Here is a 20,987-nt window from a genome sequence, read left to right on the forward strand (position 1 = left end):
CTCAAATGATTAAACAGAATTGGAAAGAAGTGCAAGTCATTAAATCCAGTACCTCTCTCACTTATCCCTGCTTTCTAGTCACTGGATACCATACTGCCCTCTGCCACAAATGCTAACCTTTACAGGTAAGTCCACTAACCCCTGAGCCAGTATTCCTTTGTGGACAGTGGACTTAAATTCTTTTCTATACTGATGTGAAAGTTGTGTCTTTATATCTTCTGGTGTTCCCTGATTCTATGACTCAAAAAGAATTTTACACAGGACAGCCCTTGAACTTTATGGACACTGAATTCCTTCCCTTTATTCTGTTCTTGTCTCCAGGATACACATCTAGCTTTCCCCACTGGTCCTGATATAATCATGTTTGCTACTCTTCCATTTCCTCCTTTGGACACACCCTAGTTTCATTTTTTCATAGCTATATGAATTTGAGCTAGTCGTTTTACTTTTCTGGGCCTTTATCTGTCAAATGGGAATAACAGGACTTACCTTATAGGATTGATGTGAAATCAAATGAAATAATTCATGTAGAGAGTTTAATATAGGACTTAATACACATGGGATCTGGAGTATTCTAGATCAGCCTAACCAATAACAGTATCTTGCATCTCTGAACATTCTACATGTGATAAAGAGTAATTCCACTGCCTTTCAAGTCATCTTTGGCTTATTTGTGGTTTTCTATGAACACCATGCTCCACTAACAGACCTTTGAGACCATCTTATTCTAGTCCAGCCACCCTCCCACTCTAGTCAAGACAGATCTCTAGGCCAAAGACAGGTCCCAGTAGTGATGGCAGAGCTACCTGAGAAGGGGGCAGGGAGAAGACAGGTTGAGAATACTGATTTCCAGAGCTTTTTTCTTTTTTGATTTCCAGAGCTTTAAAGTTATTTACCTCATGATAAAATGGGAAGAGCATGGGCCTTTATGTAAATAGAGACTAGAATTTGAATCCTGGTTTTGCCACTTCCTTGCTATGATCTTAGACAAGTTATTCAATTTCTATGAGTCTCCAGTTTTCTCATCTGCAAAATGGGGCTAATAACATCAACTCTATAAGGTAATTTTAAAGATTAAAAGAGAAAATACATGCAAAACAGTGAAAACAGTGTCTGACGCATAGTAGGTGCTCACTAAATACTGATTTCCTCATTCTGTTAACTCTGTTCTCTGTACCTGGCAGGAGCTTTTTATTACTCGGGCCTTAGTCTCCCAGAGTAACTTACCCTAAGTCATTCCTTCTCTGGAAATAATGCCACATACAGAGTGCTTTGTAATTTACAAAGTGCTATCTTGCTTGAACTTTTTAAGCTCAGGAGGCAGATGGAATAGGGGTTATTCTTGTTTTACAAATAAAAGTGGAGAGAAATGACTAAGATCACAGGGCTATGGAATGGTGGAACTGGGAGTCATCTTTTTACTGAAAGCTCAATGCTTCTAGCACTGTGCTCCTTCTGATCTTTAAAAATTGTTAAGCAACCGTTTGCTGGGATAGGCCGAGGCTAAGGATCCTCAAGGCCATCTGCTAACCTTTCTCATTTGCTCAGCTTCCTCTATCATGTCTCCTCTTTATAAATAATTTGCTTCAGCAGAAGTTCTGTTTGCTCCATACTCAGTCACATTTTGCCACATGCCATTTCTTGGTCTGCCACTAACCCAGGTTTCCTCTTTGCCCCACCCGGCTTACAGTTTGCAGCCTTCCAAGACCAGAAAACCTTCTAGGATTGGCTGCACCTGCCTAGGTTCAGGCCCTCACCAGCCCCTCAGGCTCAGAGTGGCACTGCCCTACCTTGCACTTGACGACAGGCAGCTCGGAAAGAGGGTTCTTCGGGAGTTGGTGCAGCTGTGACCTTGGTTCCCCCGGCAAGACAAAAAGTTCCTTGAGGGCAGGGGCTGGGTCTTCCAGTTCTCTGGTCTCCCCAAGACAGGGCTCTGCCCACAGTGGGCGATCAAAGCTGCTGATTGCCTGACAGGGGGATGTACTGGATGACCTCTGAGGTCACACTCAGCCCCCTGACTCTGCTATACAACAATACTTGCTCCAACCACTCTGTAGTTTTTGCTTCCCCAACAAGTCATGCTCTCCTGTGCCTTTAAGCCTTTGCACATGCTCTTTCTAGAATGCCATTTCCCTCCTTCTCTACCTGGAAAATTGCTATTCATCTTTCCAAGGTACAGTTCACCTGTTCCCTTCTCTGTGAGGCATTCCTTTCCCAATTCCCCAGACAGGATAAATAGCTCCCTCATTGATATATCCATAGTATTTTTGTTGGAAGTCAGCTATGCTATGCTAGGCACCAGGAAAACAGATTAATCACATCAGATCCTGCCCTCAAGGATCTCATATTCTAGAGGGGACAAATGGACTGCAGTGTGACAGATGCTGGGATGGAGAGTGGCCCATGGGCTAGGGGAGAACAAAGCAAGCCAAGGAAAGCTTCCTAGGTTAAAGAACTCCTAAGCTTCCACCATGGCACTTAGCACACAGTTGTACAAGTGTACATTAGCATCTCTAACTTCCCCACCAGCAACTTGGGAGCAAGTGCATTTCTTAATTACTTTTGAACACTTGATGTCTAATGTGGTGCTTGGCATATAACTGGCATGCAGTGTTTGTTATAATGAATACATTCAAATTAAATGGCCACAGTTGCCCTTCTAGCCCAAACACACTGAAAACTACTCAGCAGAAAGAAAGGCCTCTGGCTTTTTTACTGCCAGGGAGAGGCTCTAGGTACCCCAACAACCTACCTCAGGATATCTGTGTTCCCCAGTGCCTGGTACATGGTGGGCTCTTGATAAATGTTGAAGGAAGGAGAAAGAAAGGAAGGGGTGGGGAAAAGGAAGGAAGGGAGGATGGAAGGAAGAAACTCTCCCAGCAAGGAAGACTTACTGCAGGATAGACATGGCCAATCTGAGCAGTCCTCCCTATATGGAGCTCATCTTCATCTTCTTCTTCTGTTGTTTTCCTGTAGACTGGGTTGTCAAAATTCATGCTCTTGGTGTTCTTCCTCTTCCAGTTTCTCCAGATCAGGTAGCCGCTCATACATAGGAGAGCTATTACGGCTAGAGGAAGGGACACATTATACTGGACATCCAGGAGGCTCCGACTCATGGCCTAAACCTCAGTGCAGATCCTCCTGGCTCTCCAACTTCACTGCCCCTTGCTTTTTGGGTACTGCTTCTGTTTTCCTCTTCTGCTGTTTGGAAGCCCTTTTCTCGCTACTCATTCTTCAAGATTCACCTCAAATGACAATTTGACAATGTTAAAGCAGATGTCTATTGCTCCTTCATGTGTGCTCCCAGACCGTGGAATCTTACTTTACAGAGTTGTTCTCCCAGTGCAATTGAACCTGGGAGGCAGAGACTGTCTTACTTATCTCTGCATGCCCAGTGCCTAGCACTGAAGAGGTGCTCAGTGACATGGGCTGAATGAATGAGTCAATTTCTTCCCTGACCTTTGCCCTATGGCTGCTGCTTCCCTGAATCTCTAAGAAAACCATTCTTTCCCCAAATTAGAGGGTAGAGAGTGGGATGAAGTGGAGTGTTTTTCCCAAAGCTAGGGCCCCACCAAAAGAAGGGCAAGACTAGAAGAGGACACAGAGGGTAACACAGGCTTTGCGTTAGAATAAAGGAATATATTAGTGAGTAAAGAGCAGAGCGCTCTTTAACAGAGCTGGTCAAAAATGGCCAGCAGCTTCATAAGGCAGTAGTAATCTAAGTACTCTAGTGGAGGCTGGATGATCACTATTTAGGATATAAGATGCTATTATATCATCCTGTTATTGATGGGTTTCTGTTTAAGTAAGATGATGATAATTGATACCCACTAAAGGCAGGGGCAAGGCAAGGATGGTCGTTATCACTGCCACTATTTAAAGTCCTTGAGATCTAGCTGTACAGATGATAAATTAAAAATTGAAGGGTATAAATGTGAGAAAGGAAGAAATCAGACTGTTGTTACTAACAAATATTTGTATGTTTAGAAAGTTTCAGAGAAGCAGGTGAAAAAGTATTAGAAATAATTTTAGTTTGTCAAGAATCAATATAAAGCTAGGTGTGGTGGCTCATGCCTGTTATCCCAGTGGCTTGGGAGACTGAGGCAGGAGGATCACAAGTTCAAAGTCAGCCTCAGCAACTTAGCAAGACCGTGTCTCTAAATACAAAGTAAAGCAGGCTGGAGATGTGGCTCAGTGGTTAAACACCCTAGGTTCATCCCTGGTACCCAAACAAAACAAACAAACGAAAAGAATCAACATAAAAAGTCAATAGCTTCCTTTTTGTGGTCAGCAATAACCAATTAGAAATGGAATGGAATAAGAATATAATAGCCCAACAAAAAACTATAAAATACCTGGAATAACCTGATAAGAAATGTGCAAGTCTTACGTGATCCATAAAATTATTCTAAAAGGCATAAAAGAAGACTGAAATAAACAGAGATGTGATGGTCCTGGATAGGAAACTTCGATATTGTAAAAATGTAAATTCTTCCCACTTAAATTTATATATCCAAAATGATTTCAATAAAAATTCATCATAATTTTTATAGAATCAACATGATCATACTAAAGTTCCTCTAGAAGAGAAACTGAATGAAAACAGCCAAGAAAATGCTAAATGCTGCAAGCATAACATATCACAGGGTACTACGAGTACATAGGAATAGAAATACAACTTGTAGAGGAGAATAAACAACCTAGTATGCACAGGTATGTGAGTAAGATGGCAATTCAAGTCAGAAGGTAAAGGATAGACCAATAATGGTTTTGGAGAAACTAGATAGATAAGTAGGAAAAAAATAGTTAAATCTCTTTCTCACACCATGTAGTCTAAAGTAAATTCCAAATGGAAAGATCTAACTACTAAAAACTATTAAAGTATAAGAAGAAAACACTGGGAGATATTTTAATAAAATTCAGAGCAAGGGAGGCCTTCCTACGCAAGACACAGAACTCAGAAATTATAAAAGATGAACAGATATGATACTTACACATTTTAATTTATGCATGGCAAAAGATACCATAAACAAATATAAAAATCAAGGAGCAGATTGGGAGAAAATATTCATCACATATATTATAAAGGTTTTAAATATTCACTTGGTATAAATATTTCTACAAATAAAAAAATGAATAGAAAAATGAGATTGTGAATAGAAAATTCATAAAGGATGAAATGTAACTAATTGGTCAATAAGCTTATGAAAAGATATTCTCTCAGGGAAATAATACTTATCTTCCACCTCTCATAATAGCAGAAATTTAAAATATTGATTATATTAGGGTGGTTATATCAGTGAAACAGCATACATGTCTTTCTCTAAAGAGCACAGGATGACAGGAATAGGGTTGATTTGTTTTTCACCCACTCCACTCAAAATAAGGCTGGAATAAAAGTCTCCATCATCTTTTTCTGGTGAGGCCTTTCAAGGTCAATTCAAATGCTCTCTTCTCTGGAATTAACTTTCCTTCCCACTGTTCCTCCATAGAAATATCATGCCCTTATTATCTCATGTGTCTCTACCTAATCTGTCATGCCTCTGTTATGTATTAATATCTACCTTGTATGACTTTTTATGATTAACTCTGATTAAAGACTGAAAGTTCTTAAAGTCTTTATCTTTTCCCCCTCTGCACACTTAATACAGCATCTCACAAAGGGGAGAAGTTTTTAACACATTCACTGACTAACTCACCACCATACTGAGGATTCTCAGGGTCAAAGGACAAAGTCCCTATCCCAGAGGTATTCATGGGCAAGTAAAAGAGAACAAACTGTGAATGGACAACCACGGTTCAAATATACTGTGAAGAGAGGAGGGTGGCATGAGAGAGATGAAGTACAGGGGACCATGTAACATGGGGCGGAAGAGTGAATCAGCTCCACGGTTCTGTGTAGGGTTGTAACCAATGTTGTACTCTGGCCACATTGAACTTCTCGTTTAATGTCCCCATTCCTATCCCATGCCATTTCCCATTCCTGGCTTTGCTCATGCTGTCTTCATGCTTGGATGACTCTCTATTTTTCTTCACTTGGCTGACTCAGCCTATGTATCATTTCACCAGGAAACCTTCCCTACCCTTTTCCTTTTCCCAGTCTAAGTACTTCCTCAACACTTTCATTAAACTCAGTGCATAGCTAAGTCTTAGGACTCACCATGTCATAATACGCTTATCTATGTTATATGTGTCTCTTCAACAAGACTTAATTTGGGCAGGACAGGAACAAGTCTTATCTTTAATCTCTAATCACTTTTCCTCCCTTTAATCACAGTTTGGCACATAGTAGCTGCTTCATAAATGTTTGTTGAAAACCAGAAAGAAAACAAAACAGTATGACCTATTCAAGGAATGGCAAGCATCTCTACTCATTAGTTCAACATATATTTAATTTAATTTTCTATCACGTGCCAGACATTGCTAGGACAAGGGAGAGTGGTGAGCAAGAGAGATGCCAGCCCTGTCCCCAGGGAGCATTCAGTTGGGTTTCATGTGGTGGGAGTGCACAGTATGAATGAGAGCGGGGGGGACATGCAAGCTGGATCATCACCTGGGGCCAGGTCCTAAAGAGCCATATGTGTCAGGCTAAGAAACCAAATTAAATCAGGCCCAGGAGGTGACAGGAAGGCTGCGGGGGCAGAATGAGTCAATGGGGCAAGTCAGTGTGACATGTTCTCCTCCACCTGGTGCCTTTTCCCAAGAGCTGGGCAGGGTTTCTCTTTTCTCCCCAGTGACCTGGGGCCACACTCACCTATGGGCGTGATAATCCCAATGACAGCAGCAGTAACTGTTGAGCCCATTTTGCCGCCTTCATTTCCATCTGCAGAACACAAACATATGCAGAATGATACTCCATTACTGTGAGTTCAAGCCTTTACTGGCCTCAAGCAGTAAGAACTACCCAACTGCTTTTTGTCCACACTCTAAATGATAATTGGCTAAGGTTTAATCATGCAGTCTTCCTAAATGCTATCCAGCTTCTGTGAGGCAAGCGAGACAGACATTATCTCCATTTCACAGAGGGGGAAATTATGTCTTAACCAGTAAGTGGCAGAGCTGGGACTTGAACTCAGAACTGGCGACTCAAGCCCCTCACTCTTCTTCACACAGCAACACAATGGTAGGAAGCTGGGGAGTGTGCAAGGCAGGGTGAGCGCTTAGATCTTCACTTTGCTGGCTGACTGGATCAACGTCATGTTTTAGCCATTGTTCATTGCATTGTCTATTGTTACTAGTGGTCTGTCTGTCCACCTGTATTACTAGTTTATTTTTCTTAAGTAATTAAAATGGGGCATAATAAGGGCATAATAATGGAATGGAATCAAGAGCCCAGGTTTTTGGGTCAGAATTTTGGGCTCAAATTTCATTTTACTACTCATTACTTGTGTGACCTTGAGCAAATTTATGTAAGTATAGATATAGATGTATATGTCTGTATCGGTATATAAATGAAAATACACACATCATGTTATATTTCTTTATCTTGAAAATGGAGATAATGTTATTACTTTCCTCCTAGATATATGTAAGGATTAAATGAAATAAGTCATATAAAATACTAGCACAGCACCTGATACAACCTTGCCTAGGTCAAAGAGGCCGTGCATGGGTTCAGGGTTGTTGTGAGACCTAAATCTAAAAATATATGTAAACACACATTCTAAACTGGAAAGTGCTTGGAAAATGTCCTGTATTTTCTAAAAGGTAGGCTGTGTCATCCCTTCTCACTCTCACAAATATCTTCACTGTAGCATATTTACAGTCCTTTGTAGTTTAAAAGCATTTTCCCATTGGATCCTCTTAACAGCCCGATGAGGCATGAAGAGGAGCTGTTATCCACATTTGCTCCAAGCAAGGAGATGACTGTTCCGGCAATGGCCCACATCCTGTCCTTCAGGGTGTCTGTTTCTCTGAGTCACCTCAAGTGAATCTAACTATTGAAGGGAGAAGAGAGCTTGCACTGCGGACAAAACTAATTGTGCGAGTGCTGCCGGCCTCTCGTTCTGGGGCCACAGCAAACACTGGAGGGTGAAATTAAACCTACAGCTTGACAAGGCCCATGGGGAGAGGCTGGTCAGAGGCTCTGCCCCCAGATGACAGGGACTGGAACTCATGTGCTCCACTTGCCTCTCCAAACTTCAGGGTGAGTCCTCAACTCTAAAAATCCAGCTTCTGCTGGTAAAACAGGCCTAATCGGAAAGGTGTCACCAGGCTGCTTGGTTTCTGGGCCATCCATGAACAGAAAAAAATGTTAAACGATAGTTTATCCTTTTAAATGAACTCCCCCTGGCAGGTAACTCAATTAAAAAGGTATTTGCTCATTAATGAGATAGAACAGTTCTAGCAGTGACAATTACTATTCCCAGTGATTTAATAAGTGGTGAACTTAATTACTTTCAGCCCAGGGTCTGGAAAGAGGAATGAGCAGACCATAGCTAAGGATGTCACCACTTGGGCTGCTCACTGGGGATGCTGGGAATTGAGATCAGAGCTTCCCACCCTGAGGGACACCCCTTCATACACGTGTCAGTACCTCACAAAATGCAAATGTACATCCAAGCAGCAGAGGCTGTTTGTGTACTTCCCTTTACACTACCTCCTTTGTCTCTCCTGGCTATCTTGGGAAGCAGGCAGGGAGTGGGTTGTTATTATTTCCCCTTTGTAGGGGAAGAAACTGAGGCTCAGAGATTAGGATATAGGTTTCCTCCAGACCCTGTATAGGTTAGGGGCACCTATGACTCTTAAATCATGGTTGGTATTCTCCTCCCTCTGCTTCTTCCTCAGAGACGTAGTGTTCCATTCTGGTGTGATCTCTCTTCCCACACATCTCCATCTTGGCTCCCGCAGGACCCTCCCATGTCATGAAAGAATGCAGAGCTCATTTTCTTACAGTGCTGGGAGTGGTTGCTGGTTGCAGGGCTTAGGGTAGACGGGTTGATGCTGGGAGCCCTGGGGACACTAACTGAGCTTGGGACCGCAGCTGCCAGGCTTGGTGCCTCTGTGCTGTGATTGTGGTAGGTGGGGCTGTGGACGGTGGTCCCAGTGGCTCTTGTGGTGGCAGCTATTGTCCTCGATGTAGTAGAGGCTAACGTCGTAGTTGAGGTAGATGGAGGTGCTAGAGGGGAAAGACCGGGGAGGTCACTTGGACAGAGAATTTTGTTGCTTTAGTTCCTAAGTTATCACCTCAATGAGTTGCATGCTTATTCTCGTGGCTTAGCTCACTCTGGTGAGTCCCTGTTTTATCCCCCTGAATAGGCCATGATCTTCTCTTCAGCTAAATCCTAAGCACTTCACTTTGATTCAAAAGATGAGTCATTAAAACCATGCTATATAGAATTAAGTGTGGGAAGCTGGTCATGGTGGCCTACGCCTGTAATCCCAGCATCTCGGGAGGCTGAGGTAGGAGGATCGTGAGTTCAAAGCCAGCCTCAGCAACAGCAAGGCAGTAAGCAACTTAGTGAGACCCTGTCTCTAAATAAAATACAAAATAGGGCTGGGGATGTAGCTTAGTGGTTGAGTGCCCTTGAGTTCAGTCCCCAGTACTCAACCCCCCCAAAAAAGAATTAAGTGTGGGAAATACCACTGTAAAAGACTAGAGGGAATACATTTATATATAAAATATATAATAAAAATAGTTTTAAATGTATATATGTATTTTTTTCTTGGGAGAAGAGAAAACTTTGGCAGGACTCTGGGGACATGCACATTCATGGAAGGTTAAAAAAAAAGGGAGCATGCAAAGGCAAAAAGTAGCCAGAAAAAGATGGAGGAAAACTCGAAGCATACTGTGTCCCAGAAGTCAAGAGGGAGATTTCTGCAGGGCAGGGTTCTGGCACTGCCAGGGGCCACCCCTCCTGGAAGCTCTGCTTACCTCGATAGCACCTCTTCATGTCTGGGCCCAGCCACATAGTGTCAGGACAGGCACATGTGTACTTGGGAGAGTGGCTGGAGATTTGAGGAGCAGGAAGGCACAGGTACTCACAGCCTCCATTGGGCTGGGCACTCAGCTCACAGGCATCTGCAGCTAACGGCAGAGACAGAGAGAGTGAGTTAGGGTACCGATAGGACATACCAAGTCTTCCCACCTTCCATTGATGAGGCTCCTCCCACTGGGCTTGCTCAAAAGCTTTCCCTCCTCCCCCTGCACCATCCAGGGCCTGGCATGTGTTAGGCAAGCACTCTACCAACTCAACCCCTAGCACTCCCTACAATTTTATTGGGCACCTTCCAACACTGTACCTAGTGCTTTATCTCTATTCGTATTTGACTTTTAACAATTCTGAGAGGTGGGTATTATGATGGATTCCAAAAACTCATGCTCCCACCCCCACACCCCATGACATATATGCCATGTCACTGAGTTAAATTTCTAGATCTAGAATCAGGCACCAGTCTTATCTCCTTACCCTCCTTTACTTCCCCAACTTCACCCTGGCAGCCGACACTTCAGTTGTAGTTAGAATTAGTATATCCTAGTGATAGAGGAGAAGACAACCTAGAGGAATGAGCCTGGATTCTATATCCAGCCAACTGTTGGCTTACTGTATGGTCCTGTGATACATAAGTTTATACTACGAAAAACGGGCACAAACAGAAAATGAGAAGTCATGTGTCATAGCAGAAGAAACTCTGGAATCCGATCTGAATTTAGGTTTCATTTCTACTACCTGCTAACATTAAGTTACCTCTCTGAACCTTAGTTTCCTCAGCTGTTAAATGAGAACAATAGCTACCCTTTGTAGGATTGGTAAAACTAAGAAATTTATATATCTATTTATACCCAGACTTATTTCACAAAGAGCTTGAGGCAAAATAAGGCAAAATATGTGATGATAAAGCACTCTATAAACAAGAGAGATAGTTGTTATGCTGAACCGTGACATGAACGTGAACACAGTCTGCTTCATGGCAGGAGAGGACCAGGAGACTAGGGACCAGAAACCAGGGAAGGCTCACCTCTTGGCTGCTTCAGTTCATGGAAGATGACAATATCATGTGGGTTGTTGAGGTTCTCAGCCAGGATAGAGATTTCCAGGCCATTGAGCCGATTTGCACTGAAAATGGCCTCATTCTCCAGGTCTGTCCAGAACACCTTGTCCTGTGGGGTACAGATATGGAAGACAGGAGACCAAGAGTCTAAGCTCATAACCTCAGTCTGAGGGCTTGGCCCCCAAACTATAGCCATAAGAATTGCCCTGATATCTCCCCTGAGCTATCCTGTCCATGGAGTCTCTGAGGACTGAGAATTAGCCTCTGATCTATGAGGCTGAGAATTAGCCCCTTCTCTCTCTGAGGATCAATTGGTGATTCTGTGCTTCAACCTGAAGGCCAGAAACCAACTCACTAATATTAAGCTGGGCCTGATTCCTGGGCCAGTAGAAACCCAAGGTTAGATCTTTATAAGTTACTTTCATTACTGGGGACTAAGTTTGCAGAGGACGGGTAAGCTACTGAGGGCTATCTGCTACTGGGGCTTCCTACAGCCTCTGATACACATCTGATACACATAAGTCCTTGTGGTTAGTCCATTCAAGCTTACACATGCATCTGTAGGCAAATCCACAGTCACTGTGGTATAATCATGCATCTTTATTCACAGATCCACACTTATACCCAAATGTTCACCTATACACATAAAGGCATACTTGAACCTAAATAAGCTTGTCTATATACTGGTGGACATATTTACATCAATAATATGATACAAACACCAGCACATACAGGAATGGATATTTTTACTCTGATGCACTATACATATACATGCATATACACAGACTTACACATGCCACAAATATGCTCAAGCACATATACGTGTGTCCGAACACACCTGTCTTTTGAAGCAGGGACTGAATTTATAGAGGTGGAAATTTGCCCACAATTCCAAAGCAATGCTGAGTGAAGCTACTCCAATAAAATATTACCAATGCCCACCACAGACCACTGTCTCCTCACTTTTGGGTGGCAGAGTTAGTTTCAGGGAAGAGACTGGTGTGTAAGATCTTGGTAGATTCTGTCTTCCTTGTTCCCCAGGAAGAAAGGTTGTTGGGGTCAGGGCACAGGAGAGCTCTGACTCCTCACCCTCTGGGGAGCTCTGGGGACTGGGATAGTGTCTGATTCACCTCTATGACCCCAAGGTCTGGTAAAGGTTAATATGCTGAAGTACAAAGCATCTCTCAGGCCATTTCCTACAGTAAATGATTCTAAGGAAACACATACTCCATCTTCCCTTCCTCCCTTTATTGGGTGCTGGGTGCTGAGGTTGCAGAGAGGAAGCATCCATGGGTAGCGATTCACCTAAACGAAGTACACTGAGAGGGGCTTCTAGGAATAAAGCACAGGAAAGGCTGCCAGGCCGCTGTATGCAGGCAGCTGTCAATCTGAGTACAAATATGTCAGTTGGCTTCCCTGTTCCTTTGTTTCCTTTGGACAAGTCTCAGGGAGGCATCCTATTTGAATAAGCCCTCTCCTAGGCTTCAGCTTCTTGGCAGGGCCAGGCCTCCCTCCTCAGGGCTCACCTCAAACACAGCTATCCCAAAGGGGTGGCTCAGGAAGTCAGGGGAGAAAATCAGCATCTTTCTATTGCTTCCACTGAAGTCAATGCTGGACAGCTGGTGCAGCTTGGAGTCCACCCAGTATAATCGCTCATTCAGCAAATCTTGGGGAGGAAGCAGGAAAGGAGGGATCAGGGTTAAGACCGTAGTCTAGATCTTTGCACCTTTATACCTCCCTACTGCCCACATTCCCAGGCCTCAGACTGAACCCAGGCTGGGGCAACAACCATCAGGGAATGAAGGCACTGGTACCATGAGGGGGACCCAGAAACAAGATCCATGGAGCTCTAGTCATCAGGGTCAAGTACTAGAGCAGGGCTCACCCAGGGTGATTCCGTTGGGCCATTCAATATTGTCTGATACCAGTGTTTGCCGGTCCACACCATTGAGCCCAGACTTCTCAATCTTGGCCTGGTACCCCCAGTCAGACCAGTACATGAACCTGAAATACAAAAGAACCCAATTTGGCTTCTTGTTAGGGACATGATTGAGGTGGGCTGAGTCACAAAGGCTTAATAACCCACTGAATAGTTAAGGATTATTATGTTGTAGGGACTAGGAATACCTCTGAAATCCTTTGGAACTATCAAATCATAGAATTAGCAGACACTTTAGCCTTCATCTCATTTTAGAATCTGGGGAAGCCTAGACTCGCTGAGTCTACACAGCCCCAGCTGAATAGCCTGTGAGCCCATCTTCCCTTCTTCTGGAAGCTCTAACTAGAGCCTTAGAGTGTGAGTATGGAAAGGGTTCTAAAAGTTCTCTCTTTCTTGGTTTATAAAGGATAAAGTGGACGATCTTCTCAATTGAGTAGCCCTCCCTGCTCCTGAATCCTCAGACCAATTAGCATTGGTAGCAGCCTACCATTACTAATCCAAGATAGTGCATTAGATCTTGCTCACTCCTTTGTACAAAGTCCCCTTATTAAACTTCATTCTAATTATCTTACTTTGAGTATGCAGTGTGTTTCCTGCTGGGACCCTGACAGAGCCATAGTGGAACAGGGCTTGGTGCAACTACAGTTTTGGGGACAGGTATGGTGTGTCTCCTTTGAGACATGCCAATTCGGTAACACAATGGAGTGGGGAGTTTCAGGAGAACCCTGGCAAACAATGCCCAAAGAACCCCTGGTCTGGGATTAACAGGACAAAGGTTGTGCATGGACTTTCTTCCCCATGGTCTGTGTCTGAGCAACCCAGAATCTTCTAGATACCTCAAGATAGCTCTTGTGACAGACATGTGGGAACTGAGCACATATGGTAGGGGAATGGGAAGTTTAGGTAGGGACACTCACCCTCGCAGGGGATCGACAGCAATGGCTCGGGGTTCACTGAGGTCACGGCTGAAGAGAGTGCATCTGCGGCCACCATCAAGTGTGGCCACTGAGATGGTCTTATTGCCTGAGTCTGTCCAATAGATGTGCTTGTGGACCCAGTCCACGGCCAGGCCTTCTGGAGAGTGTAGCTGCTCATCAATGAGTACCTCTTGCTCTGCTGGGTCACTGGCCTTGTCCATGTAGGCACTTAGGAGAAACCAGAGCTGACTGTGAGCAGATATTCCACCCATGGGCCCATCTGGAGTTGCCTGTGAACACTTTTTCTTCCCTTGGGATCATGGCAGTGATTTTGGAGGAATTTGGCTAATTTACATTCAACATATTCTCTGAACCACCAGGATAGGTATAAAGGTTTGAATCAGCATAGTCTTTGGTTTGGTGGAGCTCAGTTTCAGAAGGGGACAGAAGCTTGTGACCAGGTACAATGACCATGCCCTGTCTCTGGGTATGTGGTTCCATAGTGTCTGCTGCCATCCATAATCCTGCCTGTCCAATCCCAACAATTCGGGCTGTTCTTGGATGTCTTATGGACACCTTGAACTCAACATGTCCAAACCTGTTCATCCTCATTCCCATTCCTTTGGTTAAACAGACTGTCTACACCCCAACCCCAGATCTTCCTCCAGTTTTTCTCACCTCAAAGAGTAGCATCAAAATCCCTAATCCAGATACCTGAGACTCCCCAAATTAACCCTGGAGTTAATTTTGACTCTTCCCCCTTTAGCCCCATACCCAGTCTCTTCAGTTTCAAATGTTGGACGGGCTTGTTAATAGTTTTATTTCTACATGTGTGGGTGTGAACACAGTGTGTCTGTGTACTGGGGGTGGGTAGGGATCTAGTTGTTAGAGAATAGCACTTGGGATACTTGCTTCCATCCACCCATCTACCCATCTATCCCTTCATTCTTCCAACAGAGATTCAGTGTCTACTTAGTGCCTGTCATCAACAGTCTTGCCAAGTGGCTCTCAGCACAAAAGACATGACTTCCCAGGAAGCTTAGACATACAAGGAGCAAGCTGGTGGCATCTGAAATCTAGAGAGAACCACCTTGAGTATGCAAGAGCCTCCTGAGTAGTGTTGCACGGCTGTGGTCACCCAGTCAGCATGGGGTGTTCGGGGTACTGACATCCAGGAAGATTTCTCAGCTCCCAGATTGGGTCAGAGGCTTCCTCTGCACTTTCCCTGCATGATACCATAATGGACGTTACTGTATCTGGGATTCTCCAGGCAGGGACCAGGTCTGAGTCATCTTTGAGTCTCTAGAGTCTGACACACAGATATGTGAGCTGCTGTCAAAGTCTCCCACAGAGCTAAGGATTTCTTTTTGGCCCTCGTTAAACAATTCCTGCTTTGCACTTCTCCACTAGAGGTCAGACAAAGCCCAGGCATGTGGGCTGAAAGTAGCTCTCCCACCAGAGCTCCCAGCCAACTCCAGCTGCCCCAGGGGATGAATGAAGTTTTGGGGCTGCCCTAGCCACTGTGATCCTGTATCCATTCCCAAACACAACTCTCCTGAGAAATTCGAGAGGCAGAGGCCACCCTTCTCCTCTGTCAACTGCTCTTCACCCTCACCCCTCCAAGCCTGGATGCATGAGACATGCCACTCACCTATAGATTTTGCGGTAGGAGAGATCACACCAGTAGATGCGATTGGTTGCAACTTCCACATCTAGTGACACAACATTCTTGAGCATGGGGATGAGGCGTGAGTAGTCCCGCTTCACCAGGTCTATCTTCCGCACCTCGTGCCGGTTGGTGAAGATTAGGGACGGGCTCTTCCCAGCTGCCATGCAGGGAAGTGAGAGAGAGGCTCAATGGAAGAGACAGAGTCTGGAGAATAAGTTCCTGTCACTAGATTGCTGGGTGAAGGCTCATTGTCCTGTAAAATAGGGGTGATAATCCCTACTCCTCAAGTATAGAGGAGCAGATGAAGTGAGTATAAAAAGCACAAGATACAAAGTACCAAGTGTAAAAGGAGTTCTTTCTTTTTATTAAACTCCAACTTCCCAAAATCTTTTACAACTCCCCATTTCCTCCTTGGGCTGCACTGAGGCCTTCTGCAGTGTCCAGCCTCATCGGCCACCCTGTAACCTTCCTTGATTCTAGCTAACCTAGCCAGGGCCGGGCTGTGCTGCCTTGGATAGGAAGGGGCAAGGAGGAAAGCTAGCTTCTAGGCCCAGCCCTGCCACTGACAATCTGGGATTTTCCTCCCCAACATGACAGCAGTGACACTTTACCTCTCTGAAGTTAGGAGCTAGGTGAGAGGGTATCTCAAGTTGTTTTTAGTGAAAGTTGAGACAGTAAGAGGGACCCTGTGGGTTTATTATTTGCATTTCTGTGTAATTGTACTTTAGATACCTCTGTGTAAATACACAGGATTTTGTATATACATAGACAGTTGGGCATCATCTCTACTATACGTAAATAATGTGTCATATGTCCTACATGGAGATAAAAACAGACTATGTTGTGCACATGATGTGAGGGTTATATATACAGCGTGGGTGGTATATTTTAGGGTTTATAGGTTACATATCAAGCATTATGGCTGCTATGTTGTTATATAATATAGTCAAGTGTATGAACTCCAGACTCATGCCTCCAACTGCCTACTCATACTTCTCTTGGACATTTAAATGGTTTCTTATACTCAACATGTCCAAAACAGGCTAACATTCCCCCAAAACTAAGCAGTCACCATCTTTCCCAAGTCCAGAAATAGCAATTCTATTTTTTCAGTTGCCTGATCCACAACTTTGAAGCCATCTTTCACTCCTTTTTCTCTCACATTCCACATCCAATTTATGAGCAAATCCTGTTGGCTGGCCTTCAAAATATAACCAGCCTGTTCAGTTCTCAATATTCCCCCTGCAACCACCCTGGTCCAAGCCAGATCACCTCTCTCTTTACTGCAATAACCTCTCAAGTGGTTTCCATTTCCTTCCGTGCCCTCTGCAGTTTGTTCCCAACACTGCAGCCAGAGTCTGAATGGCACACTATATTCTTCCTCTCATGGAGACTCTGAAGGGTTTCCATCAGGAAATGGAGTCAGCCCTTAACAATAGTCGAGAAGGCTTTTGGGGATCTGCTCCGAGTCACCTCTCTAACTTCATCTCTTTCTAGTCTCCTTGCTTCAACTACCTTACTCTTCCTTCAGCATGTTAGGCATGTTCCTGCCTTAGGGCTTTTGTACTTTTGATTCCTTCAGCCTGAAATGCTATTTCTGCAGATAATGGGTAGCTTACTCTTTCACCTCCCTTATGTCTTTACTCAAATGTCACCTTTTTAGTGAGGGCTCCCCTGATCATTCTATTTAAAACTATAACCCACTGCCCTCTAGATTTCCCTATCCCCATTTCCCACTTTACACTTCTCTTTGGCCCCTATCACCATCTGCCATGTACTATATTTTATCCTGATTTCTTGTCTGTGTTACCCATTAGAATAAGTATACAAGGGGAGATGAGGATTTGTGTACTGCTGAATCCCTAGTGCCTATAAAAATATTAGGTGTTTCATATAAAGCTGAATTGGTCAATATGGAGGACTACACGTCATGGTTTTTGTGTGGGCTGTTCATACCATGTATGTGGTCCAAGTGTGCTTATTCACTGTGTTGTGCAAGAGTGGTCTCTGTGGGCCATACTGGGAGCTCTGCAGTGTCCGTGTGGGTTACTGTGCAGTACACTGTGTGTGTGATGTATTTTTACACTTTGAGCACTGTGTGTACAACCTGCCTTCTATGTGTGTGTGCACATGACCACAACCACTCCTTACATATGTGGGAGCATGCTGTTTCATGCCCTTAGAGCAATGGATACCCTTGAGGTGTCCATACCCACAGCCTTGCAGTTCTTGGTCAATGTGTCCATTTCATAGCCAGGGTGACACTCGCACTTAAAGTATCCCTTGTAATTCACACAGATCTGGCTGCAGGCATCCGGGTCCTCACACTCGTCAATGTCTGTGGGGAGGAGCAGAGGTCAGAACTGGTAGGAGGGTCTGCCTCTGCTTGGGCAGACAGGGGGACGTCTCACCGCCACAGGTCTTCTGATCCAGAAGCCGGAAGCCCGCTGGACAGGTGCACTCAAAGCCGATCTTGAGGTCAGTGCAGATGTGGGAACAGCCACCATTGTTATGCAGACACTCGTTCAGCCCTGGGGAGGGATGCAGGCTCCTGAGAGTGCAAGAGCCCAGAAGGGAAGGGAGCAGGGCAAGCGTGGGGGCCACAGGGGAAGCAGAGCCTCAGGGCAGCAGAACTCCCACAGAGCCAGGAGACCTCGCTGAGCCTCCGCCCTCATTAATCAGGTGACCAGGAAAGAGAAGATTCAGAGGGGGCAGGTCCTAGGCCTTCCAGACCACGGCTCTGTCCACCTCAGTAGGCTTTCCCTGGTGGTCTGAGGTCTTTAATTTTACAACCATGTTTCCTACAGCCTCTCTTTCCCCACAACTTCCAAGCTGTAGGGGCCTGTATGTATAACATCCAATCCTTGAGATACCCAAGAATGTCTTCTGAAATGGCCCCGCTCTCATCCGCCTCCAGCTTAGGGAGCCCATTTCCCTCCTGGGGCAGCCAGCTCCACTTTGGAACAGTGGTGCCCCTTATCAAGTTTTTCCTTGTAGGATCTGCCTCCTGCAGTTTTGTCCCCATTCCCAGCTCTGCTGTGTGGTGTTTGCCAGGGTGAGGGGCTCCCTCAATGCTTCATTAAAGTGCTTATTTCTGGTTCCCTGCCATTCAGTTGCCTTTCTCTGGACATACTCCATCTGTTCGTGTCTCTCTCTGAGCAGGGGACAGAACCAGGAGTCTGAACAACACAGCATGTCCCCTACCAGGCTTGGGGCTCTCTGAGACTCCCAGGCCAGGTCTTTTTCTACACAGACCTGTTGCCGAGTCAGTTCTCTCCTCCCATGAACTAATACAATGGATTTTTTCAACTCCTCCACTCTCAGCACCTGTCCCTGTTCCTCCACCTAGTCACAGGCCTGGTTCCAATATTACCAATTGCTGCAAGGGATGAAGGAATGCCAGGAGGTCATCTGGGTCTGCCTTCCCCATCCTCTACTCCCTCACCAACTTCTGGCAGGTCCTAGGGGAGGTCAGGGAGTCCAGGACCAAGGCTCACCAAGTTCTCACAGCATCTTCTGAGCTTTAGAATCACAGAAGGTTAATTCTATAAGCCAAGGGAAGGTGCCATACCACCCCTTTGCCCACCAGTCTCATGCACTGCCACTGCAGCCAAGCCAAGCAGAGCTGAGCTGAGCCAGCCATGGCCATGCATACAGCTGGTCTGAGCTGCCCACCCCAGGCCATGCACAGCTGTGGGGTGCCCCACCTCCAGCTTGAGCCATGCTTAGGGGATGTCCCCTTTACCCCTGGGCCTTCTCCTGTTTCCCTGGAATGTTGGTGCAACTGAAAGAACAAGACCATAGCAACCCCATGACTCAGGGATCCAGGGGTGGCTCAGCCAGGTTCAGCCCTGGGAAGCCTCATACTCTTGAGGATGGGCTGAGCCATGGTAGTAGCTCGGAGTAGTTGGGGCAGGGGTGGGGGGGTTCACCTTCAAGAATCATTCTGTCACTCCAAACCCTCCCTGACCTTTCTTGTACCATATTATTCCCTGAGCACCATCCATTCATCTGTTCTTCCATTCACTCGCTACCTCATTCATGCATCCACTCACTTCCTTCCTCTCCTTTCGCAGGTAGCGGCATCTCCGCAATTCTATTTACTAAGCACTTGATGGCTGGCTCTGAAAGGGGAAGTTCACAGTGACTCTGGCTTCTGATGAAAGAAGGTACAGAGTTCTCCAGGACTTAAGTGGGTTAGGGTAAGAGAAAGGACAGCAGGTCTGCATCTAAGTGTCACTGTCAACCCTTCCTTGGGAGGCCTGAAGGGAAGTCTCTGTTCCTCTCTAACGCTGCCTAGCCTGGAGGCGATTCTGCTGGGGAACTGGGAGAGGAAGGAAGGGGGTAGGATGGTCCAGAGGCCTGAGTAGTATTTGAGGCTTCCATGGGAGGAAGCAGTGATGTCACTTTCCCCGGCACATGCACACACTTGCATGCACACATCTGCATGCACACACCTCATGCACACACACACCAGCTTATGTGCAGAGGGACACACAGACCCACAGACTCCATCAACACATTCACACAGACATGAGAACACACGCAGAGATGTGTGAATGCAATTCCCCTGCCTTACTCAGAGGAGACACGGATGTAGACACAGGCCTCTAAGCAACCAGCTCAGAGACAGGAAGAACACACACAGACACAAACACATGCATATATACTTCTCTTTGGCGTGCCATGCAAAAGATGAGAAGAATTTAGCAGGTTAGTAGTCCCTGGCTATCTGCAAATCTGGGTGTGGGGGGAGATAGGCTCGGTTGCTCCTGCTTCCTTGTCTCCCTTTCCACAGGTTCCTTCTTCTTGGCCTTTTCTTGGCAAGGCCTGGGGGTGGGATGTATCCCCCAAAGCTCAGATGAAGTCACTCAGCTACTCTTCCTTTCACAATCAGTTTTGTTTTGTCTTGTCTTGTTTTTTCAATTTGAAAAAGGAGAGTAAAGATACTGTTCCTCGGGAACTCCAGAGAATGAAGTTCCTCTCAGTGCCCAGGAGGGGAGATACTGGGGAATAGTCTGCCAGGAAGAGGGACAGGGAGGGGCTGACCTAGACTCTCTCCTCCCAGAGCTTCTCTGTCCAAATCTCCTTGGGAGCCTTGACCTGGGCTCAGCAGAGATACATGCACCTTTCTAAAGGGTCCACACTGGCTTCCTGGCATGTCCTCTGGGATGCCCACCCACCTTCAGTGCAGAGCCTGGAACCCATCCTGATAGTTCCAGACATCAGGACAGCCACCTCATTTCAGTTCACTCTAATCCAGCCCACACATCTGGTCGCCCAAGCAAGTCTGAGTTCCTCAAAGATTAGGGTGGTGCCATCTCCTGCTGCTGGGACTGCCCTACTCCTACCCAGGCCTGGCCTGAGCAGTGGCCTTAGGATTTGCCTCAACTGACTGCCTGGCTGCTATTCCCATGTCTTCCTCTACAGGATCCCCTGCAGTGGAGGGGCCAGAATCCTTTGAGGCCAA

The 20,987-nt window shown here is 45.5% G+C and overlaps 1 protein-coding gene across 18 annotated transcripts in view; it reads right to left on the reverse strand.

Annotated features, from left to right (window-relative positions):
• Window positions 1-20,987, reverse strand: part of LRP8 (LDL receptor related protein 8) — a 76,981-nt gene that overhangs the window by 6,790 nt on the left and 49,204 nt on the right. For 7 of the 18 annotated variants that reach the window (XM_079112135.1, XM_079112125.1, XM_079112129.1 and 4 more), the window contains 12 exons: window positions 17,929-18,048; window positions 17,730-17,855; window positions 15,500-15,674; window positions 13,849-14,076; window positions 12,878-12,996; window positions 12,519-12,658; window positions 10,960-11,101; window positions 9,875-10,027; window positions 8,894-9,118; window positions 6,755-6,823; window positions 2,895-3,067; window positions 1,791-1,967 (listed from right to left, as the gene is read on the reverse strand). In XM_079112135.1, coding sequence (XP_078968261.1) covers window positions 1,791-1,967; window positions 2,895-3,067; window positions 6,755-6,823; window positions 8,894-9,118; window positions 9,875-10,027; window positions 10,960-11,101; window positions 12,519-12,658; window positions 12,878-12,996; window positions 13,849-14,076; window positions 15,500-15,674; window positions 17,730-17,855; window positions 17,929-18,048 — 1,847 coding nt within the window. Of the gene's footprint in view, window positions 1-1,790; window positions 1,968-2,894; window positions 3,068-6,754; window positions 6,824-8,893; window positions 9,119-9,874; window positions 10,028-10,959; window positions 11,102-12,518; window positions 12,659-12,877; window positions 12,997-13,848; window positions 14,077-15,499; window positions 15,675-17,729; window positions 17,856-17,928; window positions 18,049-19,262; window positions 19,302-20,987 lie in introns of all 18 variants that reach the window. The other 11 variants (XM_079112126.1, XM_079112133.1, XM_079112141.1 and 8 more) reach the window with 5 other exon arrangements.

Source organism: Sciurus vulgaris (genome assembly GCF_902686455.1).
Source record: "Sciurus vulgaris genome assembly, chromosome: 1".
NCBI classification, from domain to species: Eukaryota; Metazoa; Chordata; class Mammalia; order Rodentia; family Sciuridae; genus Sciurus; species Sciurus vulgaris.